At 33.7% G+C, this 12,786-nt stretch overlaps 1 protein-coding gene across 1 annotated transcript; it reads left to right on the top strand.

Moving 5' to 3' along the window:
• The first annotated feature begins 49 nt into the window (after positions 1-49).
• htatsf1 (HIV-1 Tat specific factor 1) lies at positions 50-11,753 on the top strand. The gene is made up of 10 exons (XM_067397905.1): positions 50-118; positions 1,877-2,041; positions 2,162-2,378; positions 2,472-2,519; positions 4,530-4,684; positions 5,804-5,967; positions 6,105-6,201; positions 8,733-8,822; positions 8,946-9,083; positions 10,375-11,753. Exons 2-10 carry the CDS (start codon positions 1,877-1,879, stop codon positions 10,660-10,662), a joined length of 1,362 nt encoding a protein of 453 aa, XP_067254006.1. The 5' UTR covers positions 50-118; the 3' UTR covers positions 10,663-11,753.
• The last annotated feature ends 1,033 nt before the right edge of the window (positions 11,754-12,786 follow it).

Here is a 12,786-nt window from a genome sequence, read left to right as displayed (position 1 = left end):
TTAGGGCGGAACTATGTAAGCGCGACAGTTGCACTCCGGGAGACACACAGCGCGGGACTTGCGCGTTGCCCTCGGAAGTGCAACATTTATACGTTTTGGAGGCTCAGCATTGGAAAAGGTAGGTTGTCTTTTATATTTTCTTTATTTAAAATATTAAAGCAGTGTAATTTTTGCTGTTCGCCTCTTTATTATATTAAATGTGGACCTTGCGGTTTCTCTGAATAATCTGATGAGCAGGTGTGTTCACCAGTCAGATCGGCATAAGCGGATTTATGTGGTTTAGTTCGCATCAGTCTGTCTTATCCAGGCCCGGACTGGCCACCGGGGGCACCGGGAGAATTCCCGCGACTGATTTGGCCTGCTGCCCTGTTTTTTTTTATCTGTAAATGGGCTTCTGTTGTTTTGTCTTCCTTAACATGGCTAGCGTTAAGTATTAAACTACTAGCAAAAGTTAACAGTAGCACTCCATTACTATAGTCACACGTTATTAGTAATTTAACAGAGAGATATTCGCATCGAATTATAGTATAGGCAAGGAGGGAGCTAGGGCAGACAACAAAAATATGATTCATAATTACTTGTAAGTTACAGAGTTTTCTAAAAAGATAGTCACCTGTCAGATCGGCAAAAGCTAATTTATGTGGGTTAGTTCACATCAGTCTGCCTCACTCTTATCATGTTGCTGAAAACTCTTGAACTCATAACCTATGAGATGTGTTGGCTACATTATATAAATATTTTAATATTTATTCATAATGTGATTTAGATGTGTAGTAACTAGGGTTGCAAAATTCCGGGAATTTTCAAAGCTGGAAACTTTCCATGGGAATAAACGGGAATTTGCAAAATTGCAGGTTAGCCTGTAACAGGGTACTTAAATGTAGTTAAAAAAAAAAAAAACATAATTTTGGTTAAAACAACCATATCTAATGCGATTTTAGTTTAATTTTTCACATTCCTCACACAGCACACTACTTACTGCAGGGCAATGGAGGACACACCCCCTGCATGCACTGTGCATTCCCCCAGTCCATAACATGTACATTTAATAAAAAAAAAAACAGAAAAAAAACTAATATTGTGAAACATAACTACAATTTAAAATAATGGTATAATAATTGATATACATAAAAAATATAATTTACTCCTGTGATCAAAGCTGAATTTTCAGCATCATTTCTCCAGTCTTCAATGTCACATGATCCTTCAGAAATCATTCTAATATGTTAACACAACTGTTTCCAACAATGATAAAAACAAATAATACATTTGAAATGTCAAATCAGCAAAATTAGACTGAATTTACATATTTACTAAATTAGAATTAATTGAATGCGAAAAATAAATGACTGTTATTTCAAGTTATGACCAAACAAAATGTTTATATTTGTTTTATATGATACATTTTATATAAATATTATAAATCTGTATACATTTCCAAAAATTTCCAATTAATTCCCATAAATTCCTGTTAAGTTTCCAAACTGGAATATTTCCAAAATTACCCAGGTCAAGTTCCCGTGGAAAGTTTTCAGAAATTTACCGGAAACTTTCTGCCCCTTTGCAACCCTAGTGGTAATCCTGGCCCCAAATGAAGTGGCAATTCATACTGAATTATCAAAAGTCTTTTACTTCCAGTGTGATCTATCAGTTTCTTATTAGTTTTTTTTTTTTTCTTTTTTTCTCAATCTTATATCTTCTATCTAAATTTGCTCTCTACATGTTAGTGAATTTTTATAGTTCATAGAATTTACAAGTTTTTGTTGTCAGATTCCAGATATCTGACCTAATACTACATCTGTTTAATATGTTTGTGTCTGCAGAGCTCTTGATTTGCTTGAAGTAGGCTATCTCTGTCTTATCTTTGTTTCTATAGATGAGCCGGGACTCAGACGGTAATAAAGAGTTTCACGAGCAGCTCCGTTTGCAGCAGCTGTATGAACAGAAGAAAGAGGGTGGAGATGATCCATTCACATACGTCGACCCAGAAGATGGCACTGCGTATGACTGGGACCATGAAAAGAGAGCATGGTTTCCAAAGGTCTTCCATTACCAAACGAAATACTACATTTGCACAATATCTGTTTTAATAACCCCATCAGAGCTGATGCGCTATAAATTTTGCATTAAAGGTCATGTTATTTGTTTTGTTTTTGTATAGATAAATGATGATTTCATCGCAGCATATCAAGCAAACTATGGATTCAATGAGGAAGGGGCTCCTGACCCATTTGTTGCGGCCCCTCCTGCTGACTCTCTCCCGGCCCAACCAGAGGAGCCCAAGAAACCAGAAGAACCCAAGAAGACAGAGGAGAACTCAGATGAGGGCAAAACTAAGGAGGGCGCTCAGAAAGGAGAGAAACGGAAAGCAGATCCAGGTTAGAAGATATACAAAAATTATAAGCTAAATAATTATGAATAAGTATTCTAATTATATTAACAAAGAAAATATTGTGTCTTGTGTTTTACAGGCTGGTTTGAAATTGAAAATGAAAAAAACACAAATGTTTATGTGACAGGTAAATAATTTCCCCATTATTAGATTACTATGTCCTGGATTCACAGACAGGGTTTAGATTAAGCCAGGATTAGGCCATAGTTTAATTACGACATTTAAGTAGCTTTTATAAACATGCATCTTAAGACAAAACAATGGCACTGGCTTATTTTAAGACATGTCAGTGCATGTTACTTGCAGTTTCAACAGCTCAAACATGCATTTTAGTCTGGGACTAGACTTAAAACCAGGGGTTTATGTCTTTAATATTGATATCAAGTTAGTATCATGTTGTAATTACTGGTTTGACTCCCTCTAGTGGCCAGATCTGCTGTTTAAATCAGTTGGCAGGTTTAAATAAGAACTGATCATCAACAATTCACATTAGGGCTGGACGATATGGCCAAAATTTATATCACAATATAATTCTTAATTTCGGTCGATACAATATAATTCCGATATCGATATGAACTATATAATAGCCTCAGAAAAACTGCCAAGAACGGCCACAACGTCTGAAAAATGAATTTGCCAAATCTATGAAATTTCTTCCTATAAAACTATATAATATTTAAGAAATAAAAACAGTACAAATAAATGTATGTTCAGCTTTTATTTGTATTTAGCCTTCATACAAACATAAAAAATAAACATAAGACTCACTCACTTTTGTAATATTAATATCTTTAACATTAAACTATAATGTAGGCTAATTTTATTATCCTTAATATAGATTAAATCAAAAGTGCTTCAGCCAAGATAAAGATTGTGAACAGTAAAAACTGAAAAAAACAGTGAGAAACAACAAAAACACATTGCTGGGGCAGGAACATTGTTGAGTGTTGATGACACTAGGGGTGCAATGGTTCAAATTGCTCATGGTTCGGTTCGTATCATGGTTTTAGGGTCACGGTTTCGGTACGTGCTATTAGCACATACCGAACCGTACCGAAACCGTGACCCTAAAAATAAGACTACTGTCAAATAAAAATAAAGAAAATAAGAATGAGCAAATAAGTACATCACAAATAAGTACAATAAAGCAAATATTCAAATAGAATAAACAGTGCTTTTCAGGTATCTAACTGCAGTTTTCAGGTACAGAATGGATAAAGTAATCAAATATAAAATAACACTGCATATTATTTTTACTGTATAAAATGAATAAAGATGAATCATTATTGAAGTTACAAAAACTATTCAGTCAAGAGCAGTGAGTGATTTCTTTGTTATTTGATTTAACATTAAAAACAGGCAGCAGGAATAGTTTTTTTTTCCCCTTTAAGACATGCACGATCCAGTAGCTACATATACTGTTACACATGCGATGTCTTTCTCGACTAATATACGTTCACTTAAGACATAACCGACTATGTTTGCTAGGATACTCGCCAAGACGGGCATGTTGACTTAATTTTTGCATGAATTTGTCCGCCAAAGCGCAAGACTTGAAAGAGAAGTCAGTATTTGCGCTGTCTGAAATAAGCGTGTGCGCGCGTGGGATGAGCGCACACAAATCTTCTCACAGCGCGTGCAAGTTCTCTTTCGCGTCTTGTTCTTGAAGGTTTAAATCAGCAAAGCTTAAATGAGTTTAGTTTAAACAGATAGCATCGTGTGCTGTTCAGGTCTCACCTGCGCTCGCGCGCTATCAACACCCGGGTGATGACGGCGTAAATGACTGGACATTAGAGCACACGGCACTCGCTGTTAACAGTTTACAAAGAGTGACTGTTTTGTCTGAACTCTGTCTGTCTGTTTTCCATGTTGCTATTTTAAACAAACCATATTAACGCTGAGCACTGGCTGATGGCTGCGTGTCTCTGTGGTGTACGTCATCACGCCAATGGCCAATCGCGTTCTGCTCTTTCTAACGGCTGCGCCTCAAGTCAGTGAGAAATGTTGTAATGTATATATCGAAATACCGGAAATGTGTTTAAAAATCATATCACCGTTATCGAAAAAAAATTATATCGCGATATATATTGATATTGAATTATTGTCCAGCCCTAATTCACATGCGTCTTTCTGCTAGGTCTTCCTCCAGATATAACTCCTGATGAGTTTGTGGAGATCATGTCCAAATGTGGAATTATCATGCGTGATCCTATCACAGAAGAATATAAAATCAAGCTCTACAAGGACAAGGATGGGAACCAAAAAGGAGATGGACTTTGCTGCTACTTGAAGGTTGGTCATTATACTATTATGATCATGTATTATGTAAATATTCTATATTCAGTACTGTGCAAAAGTCTAAGGCCACCAATGGTATAATGACTTTATATCATTATTTCTCAGTCTCTTTATTAGATTATAACCAGAAAATACAGGAAATTTGTATGCAGTATTAAAAAAAAAAACAGAACAAAACAGCTTTTATAGGCTAAAGTGAAGTATTTAGTGACCTCCCCTTACACTTAAGGAATAGCAGGAACCTGGCTCTCTTAAACCTAAATGGAATGAAAAAGGACTGGTAGGCCAAGACTTTCAAAATATGATGTGAAGTTTCTCATAGTTTCTTAAAAATACAGATTTTTTATTTTTATTTTTTTTATTACATTTTGCATACAAATTTCCTTTATTTTCTGTTTGTATCTTCATAAAAAGACAAAAAAATAAATATTGACGGTCATTAAAACATTGCTAAAACAACAAAGCTGGTGGTGGTCTAAGACTTTTGCACAGTACTGTATATTTCTAGGGCTTCCTTAAAAAAATTTCCTACTTGTTCATTTAAGCCATTAGTCAGTTAGTTGGTAGAAATACCAAACCATAATGAGCATTTAAAATATAAATTAAGTGCTCAACCGCACGCATGCATAAAGCTTGGAAGTGAAACCGGCAAGCATTGCATTCACTTTTCTGAAATCGGAACACAAATGAATAACCTACTAAATAAATACCTGCCTTATCTTTAAAAAAAAAAATTAAGGAAAATAATGTAGGACATTTTTTTATATATATAATATATATATATATATATATATATATATATATATATATATATATATATATATATATATATATATAATATTTTGAATTAGCCTTTATTATATTTTCAGTTTTATTTTAATTGAAGTTTTAATAATTCTGTTATGAGCTTTTGTTATTTTTATTAGTTTATTTTGATTTAGCTTTAATTATATATATTTTTAATTATAATATTTAATTATATATTTTATATATTTGTAGTTGTAATAATTTAACTTCGTCAACGTCAACTTATATTTTTTTAGTTAGTTGCCAAGGCAACATTTCTAATTTTTAAGTTTTTATAAATAATTTTTGTTTGATTATTCCCTGCAGAAAGAGTCTGTAGCTCTTGCCGAGCGGCTTTTGGATGATTCTGAGATTCGGGGCTACCGACTGCACGTGGAGGAAGCACGATTCGAGCTCAAAGGACAGTATGACGCCAGCAAGAAGAAGAAAAAGAACAAAGAGTACCGCAAAAAGCTCCAGCAGCAACAAAAGTAAGAACATTTTCAAGTTGAATCCTGCTGCTCTATTTAGTCAATTCTGACACATGGTGCAACAATGCTCTGCTTAATCAATATATGTTGTGTGTTGCTGTAAATATGACTGACACTTTTGTCATTTATGACTTCAGGCAGCTGGACTGGAGGCCGGAGAAGGCCGGGGAAGCTCGCAAAAGGCATGAAAAAGTTCTCATCATCCAAAACATGTTTCATCCCAGTGACTTTGAGGTAAGGGTCAATCTCAGGACACACTGACACACCCAGAAGAAACACTTGAACATACTGTAGATGTTATTGAATAGAAGAACATGCCATCTGCATGAAAAAGTACATCCTGTTTTCTGACAGAGCTCTTTTCTTCAGCTGATGTACAGAATTTCTTTTTACAGCTCAGAATAAGTACAGCCCTGCACTGGTATTCAAGATGTGTAAAGTTAATTACAGAAATAGTTTTGATTAGTAACAGTTTAGAGCTATGGCATTGTTGAGTTTCTCTGTGACCGCGATAAACCTCTCTGCGTCAGAGCTCAAGGCAGGTCTGTCTGCATTCCTGAAGTAGGTGCAGCTTAAAGGCTCAGAGGAGAGCAGGAATGCAGGGGTGGATCTGCACTTCAAAAGTCCTCATGCTTTCTACATCTTGTAATTGTGTTTAATGAATGAAATTGATACTAAGATCAAACTAAAGCTGTTTGTCATAAACTATAAATAATATAGGCCTAATTATAAATACTATATATGGCTAATTTAACTAACTACCATTCAGTTTGGGATGAGTAAGTTTAATTATTAAAGAAATTAGTAGTTTTATTCAGCAATTAAACTGATCAAAAGTGTCAGTAAATACTTGTACATTGTTACAAAAGATTTGTATTTCAAATAAATGCCATTTCTGTTCATCAAAGACTCAGCATTGATAATAATAAATGTTTCTTGAGCACCAAAACAGCATATAAGAATGATTTCTGAAGTATCATGTGAGAATGAAGACTAATTATTTGCCATCACATGAATAAATGACATTTTATATGAATTTAATTTAAATTAATAATTATTTTAAATTGAAATATTATTTCACTACTACTGTATTTTATCAAAAACATGCAGCCCTAGTAAGCAAGAGCAATATACTTCCTTAAAAAACATTAAAGGTGAGGTTATGATTTCACTTTTTGAACTTTAGTTAGTGTGTAATGTTGCTGTTTGAACACAAACAACATCTGCAATGTTACAACGCTCAAAGTTCAATGCAAACAAGAGATATTTTCTTTTAAAGAATTCGCTGTTTAATGAATACAACAAATGGCTGGTCGGGACTAACCGTTTTCCCGTTTTAGTGACATCACTAACCCTAAAATTTATATAAACCCTGCCACCGGGAACACGCAACAAAGGGGGCGAGGCCATGTTAAGCTGCGCACACACTTAACGATTGTAAGGACGATTATGAATGTAAATTGATACTTCGCTCAAACGCGTCCAGTCAGAGTCAATTGCATTCAGTCTGCGATTACAGTCGGTGTTCAAATTCCACGTGTAAGTTTTGAAATCTGTTTCAGTCGCAGGAAACAATCGCTGTATGTTGAGCTCAGTCTTACAATGTTTTAGCTAGTCGTTAAATGTGTGCCCGGCTTTAGGCTGCTTTAGAGAAGAGGAAAAGTTGTAGTAGTAGAGTGTTGTTGCCATGCCATCAATCATTTTATGCCATACTGCTTCACAAACAAGGGTCAATTCAATGCTGGATTTGCACAAAAGATAAACATGATGGCACATGATAGTCGATGAATTGAATCAACTCCACAGCAACTACATACATTTTTCCACTAACCATTCAGAAACGTCCAGTTGCATTCTAAAAGTTGTAACTTCTTCCTGAGTCTCTCCATCAGTGTACGACTCCGGTTTGAACAATGTTAGTCTGAACACCGTTACTGTCAATCGTCATTTTGGCTGCGTGAGATTCTCCAGCTTTGTTGTTGTTGAGCAACCAAAGCACAAGCTGTTAAAGCTCCAGTCGCTTTTGGAAAGCATTCTAGGTGCAGCAGCTCATTTGCATTTAAAGGGACACACACAAAAATGGCATGTTTTTGCTCACACCCAAATAGGGGTAAAATTGACAAGCTATAATAAATGATCTGTGGGTTTGAGCTGAAACTTCACAGAAACCTTCTAGGGACACCAGAGACTTATATTACATCTTGTAAAGGGGGCATTATAGGTGTCCTTTAAAATCTTACCAACCCTGAACGGAACCCTTTTGAACAGTAGTGTATACTGCAAATTAAAATATTTAGACACTCTTTATTGTTGCTATTATTCTGCATTTTTAGAATAAGAGCAAATTATCAAAACCTTTAAAGTAACACTAATGGAAGTAATGGGAATCGACAACAAAACTTGTTAAACCAAAACCACGTTATATTGTAGCTTCTTCTAAAGTGTACTAGATTTCAGCTCTTCGCACTCTGGACATAAAAATCTTCAACAAACATCATGAAGGGCATCCTTAAACATTTAAAAAGTGTTCACATGTATTCTAGACACTTGTTTAGCTGCTTTGCCTTCATTATTCGGTCAAATCTCATCCATTTGAGGATATTTTTAATTAATAAATTTTTTTACAAAGCCCATTTCAATCTTTTAACCATAAGCCTTTAGATCAAAAGGTCTGTTTAAGATAATGAAGGATATAAATTTAATCATATGTGTCCAAACTTTTAACTGATAATGTGTTGAAGAGCTGCACCATATGTCTCATGCAGGAGGATCCTTTGGTTCTGAATGAGTACAGAGATGATCTGCGGACAGAATGTGAGAAATTCGGGCAAGTGAAGAAGGTCATCATCTTTGATGTAAGTCCTCTTTTACTTCTGTCCACAATTATTATGATAACTTAATTGTGTTTATACAAGTCAGTGTTAAATTTTTGTTGTTGTTGTTTTTTTCTACACTCAACTTTCTTCCATTGGAAACAGAGGCACCCCGATGGAGTGGCATCTGTGGCTTTTAAGGAACCTGAGGAGGCAGACACGTGTCAGGCGGCTCTGGATGGACGCTGGTTTGGTGGGAGGAAACTATCAGCACAGCTGTGGGATGGTGTAACTGATTACCAGGTAAAATACTTTTTGAAGTCATTCTAAATTGTAATTTGCATCTGAGTTTACTTCCTTGATCTGATGTTTTTTCTGAATGAAACATGATTTTTGAAGAGAGAGAAATTTAGGGAGGGACATTAGTTTATCCATCAGGAATTTGCTGAATCATGAAAAGTGGGTGTTACATACAAACTGAATGTGGGTTTGCTAAAACAGTCTCTAAATAGCTATTTGGCTGTTGATTAACATTATCCAAACGTCTGAACAGCCTAAATGATGTCATCGGAAAAGGAATTACATTGACTAAACCAGCACAAACTTTTTTTTTCTTTTTTTTTTTTTTAATTCCTTTAGAATCACATGCACAATTAGACCAGAAATGTGTATTAAGTTAATAGGGTCAATTTCAGGGTTAGGATAGTTGACTAAAACCATAAAATAAATTAATATTATATTATAATATAATATATTTATTCATACATATATACATTTTTAATTGACATTTTAACTGCATGCATTAGAATAACTAAAACTGAAATAAGTTATTAAAAACTTAAAAAAAAAGAATACAAATAAAAAACGCACAACAAAATGACTAAAACTTCAACTAAAATTAAAATAAAAACTAATAATAATAATAAATAATAACAATAATAATAGTAATAATAATAATGAAAACTAAAACCATAAAAAAGTTACTTGAAATAAGATAAATATTAAACTAAAATAAAAATCATACACTTATTTTATTTCAGCTAGTTGCCAATGCAACATTTTTAATTGTCATTCATTTTAAATGTGCTAAAATTACTAAAAAAGCTATAAAGATAATAAATTACTAAAACTTTAGTAAAATGAAACTGTCAAAATATGAATTAATAAAAATGAAAACTAGAACAATAAAAAAGTTACTTGAGATAAAATAAACATTAAATGAAATTTAATTGTCATTTAGTTTGTACTAATATTTAGTTTGTTCGTAATAAACAGTATGTACTAAAATTACTAAAACTAAAATTGAAATAAAAATAATTATAAACTATTAAGTAATTAAAAAAAAAAATAATAAAAATGAAAAACACAAAACTACTAAAATTTAAAATGAAAACTAAAAGCAATAAAATTAAAAAAAAAAAACCTTCAAAACGTTAATAAAACAACATTATCTGGTCAGTTTGATTTCATATTGTCTTTAAGATGTACAAATAATGTGCTAAATGGTTGCAAAAGAACAACAATTGGGTTAAATCATTTTTTGTTTTCTTCTGCTGATTTTTCTTTGCCTCACTTTTTGGTTGTGGTCACGCAGGTTGAGGAAACCTCACGAGAACGAGAAGAGCGACTGAAAGCCTGGTCCACTTTCCTGGTTGACGGAACTAAAGAGGACCCTTCTAAAGCGGACCCTTCAAAAGCAGCAGAGCAACAGAATAACAGCACACAAGAAGCAGCAGAACCGACTCGACAGGAGGAGGGTAAAAGCGAAAGCACCACAAAACCACAGGAGGGAAAAGATGAAGAGGAGGACGAGGAGGAAGGAGAAGGAGGAATGCAGTCGACCGATAGTAGTTTAGCGGGAAGTGATGAGGAGGATGCGTAAATGTGGAGAGAAAACAGAACTTGTTTAATGTCTCTTGCTCAAACATCTCCACACCAATATACAGTGATTTCCTTTTTATTATTCCCATGACATGCCAGTGCATTTCCCCGCATTTCAAAATTCAGGGAACAATGATGGAAATTTAACTGCAAAAAATCATTTGTGTGATTATTACTTTCCCTTATGCTAATGTGTGTCACTGTGCAAATCTGTTTCAACTTCTGTTAATAGTTTTATAGTAAAAAATTTTGTGACCTCATCTTTGTTTCTTGCTTTCATGAAAAAACATTTCTTAGAAACTTAGCCTCACAAACAAGATCTTTGGTTTATATGTGAACAAAAAAGCTGTTTCCTTAAGAAGTGTAATTCCGTGTAAGCTTAATGACAGCTGTTATGTTATCTGTTTGAGATGACCTTGTTCAACTCGCTCGGGTACATTTCTCAGTGCACAACCTCCCGCACAAAGTATCACATTCATTTTGTTTTAGCGCGATAGGTGGCTGGATGTGTGCTGGATTCACTTCGGTAAGCAGCGTGTTAAATGTTAAATTGTTTGGATTTTTTTTTTTTTTTTTGGAAATGCAGTTGAAGTCCTGTTTCAGTCTGAGGAAGGAGTTCTTTAGAGGATAAATAGTAAATGCACAGCCTGTTCCCATTTAGAAATGTGGTTTTGTCTTTTTTTACTTTTAACAATTTATTGTTAGACTAAATAAGAGCTTATTTATATGAAATAGGTAATTTTATTGCACTATCCAGTTTTCTATCAAATAAGTAATGTTTAAATATTAATAAACTGTAGTTTTCCATCTCAAGCTGCATTCATACATTTTAATATATAGTAGGCTACTTTTCAGAAGTTTGGGGTTGGTAAGAATTTTCAATGTTTCTTATGCTCACCAAGACTGCATTTATTTGATTAAATGTACAGTAAAAATGGTAATATTGTGAAATGTTCCAATTTAAAATAACTTTGATTTTTATATTTTAAAATGTAATTTATTCCGGCAATGTTGAATTTTCAACACCCATTACTCCAGTCTTCAATGTCACATGATCCTTCAGCAATCATTCTAGTATGCTGATTTGCTTTTTATTAAAAAAAAAAAAAAAAAAAAAGCTAAATCAGCATATTAGGGTTGCCTAGAGCAGTGGAAATTGCAATCAGCCTTTTTCAGTGAATCAAACTAATTCACTGAAGAATGCTGATTGCCGAAACGTTTGATTAATCTTGATCTATATGTGCTTTGTTGCATAATAAATAATTAATAATTCATTAAGAAGAAAAGTGAGTGTGAATCTTTTTGTTTTTTATTTGAAAGTATTGTTTATTAACATTAACATAAATGTAATTTATTCTGGCCATGGCATTACTCCAGTTTTCAGTCACATGATCCTCCTGAAATCATTCTAATATGCTGATTTTGTTATTAACATTAACATTTCTTATCAAAATTTAAAACTATTGTGCTGCTTAATATTTTTTTGTGCAAAACTATGATACATTTTTTCAGGATGATTAAAACTTTTGATGATTAAAATAAAATCTTACTGACTGTAAACTGACAGAACAAAATCATGTGCCTTTATAAAGGTACCATTTTACAATTGAATTTAACAGTGCAAGCCTTGTGCTCAAGGTAGTGAAAAAAAGTTAAATCTTAATATAATATCCATTAAAGGTGTCATAGGTGATTCTCTACAGAAATATTTTTTGTTATACTGGCAGAAATTCTCCTCATATCCTACTATGTTAAACAGTCTAAATGTATTTTTATAAATATATATCATCTGTGAAAGGCGTAGGACCATAAAATGTTCATCCATATATCATAATATTTGGTCCGAATTAAATAATTGGTCCTACCTGCCTGTCAACATAAGTTTTTACCCTCGCGCACCCCGTTCACGTAGACATCACACATGTTATCAGTGCATTTCATGCATTTTCATTCTGTCGGTCAGCAGCACAAACAAACAGCAGCCACCTTTTACATTTCCTACCGAATCAAAACAACGAGCTTATGCTGTGTTCACCATAACTACCAGCGTAGTTAAAGGGTTCACCAAAAAATGAAAATAATGTAATTTATTACTCACCCTCATGTCGTTCCACACCCGTAGGAC

Source organism: Chanodichthys erythropterus, chromosome 10 (assembly GCF_024489055.1).
Source record: "Chanodichthys erythropterus isolate Z2021 chromosome 10, ASM2448905v1, whole genome shotgun sequence".
Taxonomy (NCBI): Eukaryota; Metazoa; Chordata; class Actinopteri; order Cypriniformes; family Xenocyprididae; genus Chanodichthys; species Chanodichthys erythropterus.
The sequence above is the reverse complement of the archived record's forward strand: the minus strand, read 5'-3'. Positions and strand labels throughout refer to the sequence as shown.

Coding starts and splice junctions, on each gene's coding strand:
- htatsf1 (XM_067397905.1), top strand. CDS start 1,877: ATGAGCCGGGACTCAGACGGTAATAAAGAGTTTCACGAGCAGCTCCGT. Junction 2,042..2,161: donor AGAGAGCATGGTTTCCAAAG/GTCTTCCATTAC, acceptor GTTTTTGTATAG/ATAAATGATGATTTCATCGC. Junction 8,823..8,945: donor AGAAGGTCATCATCTTTGAT/GTAAGTCCTCTT, acceptor CATTGGAAACAG/AGGCACCCCGATGGAGTGGC.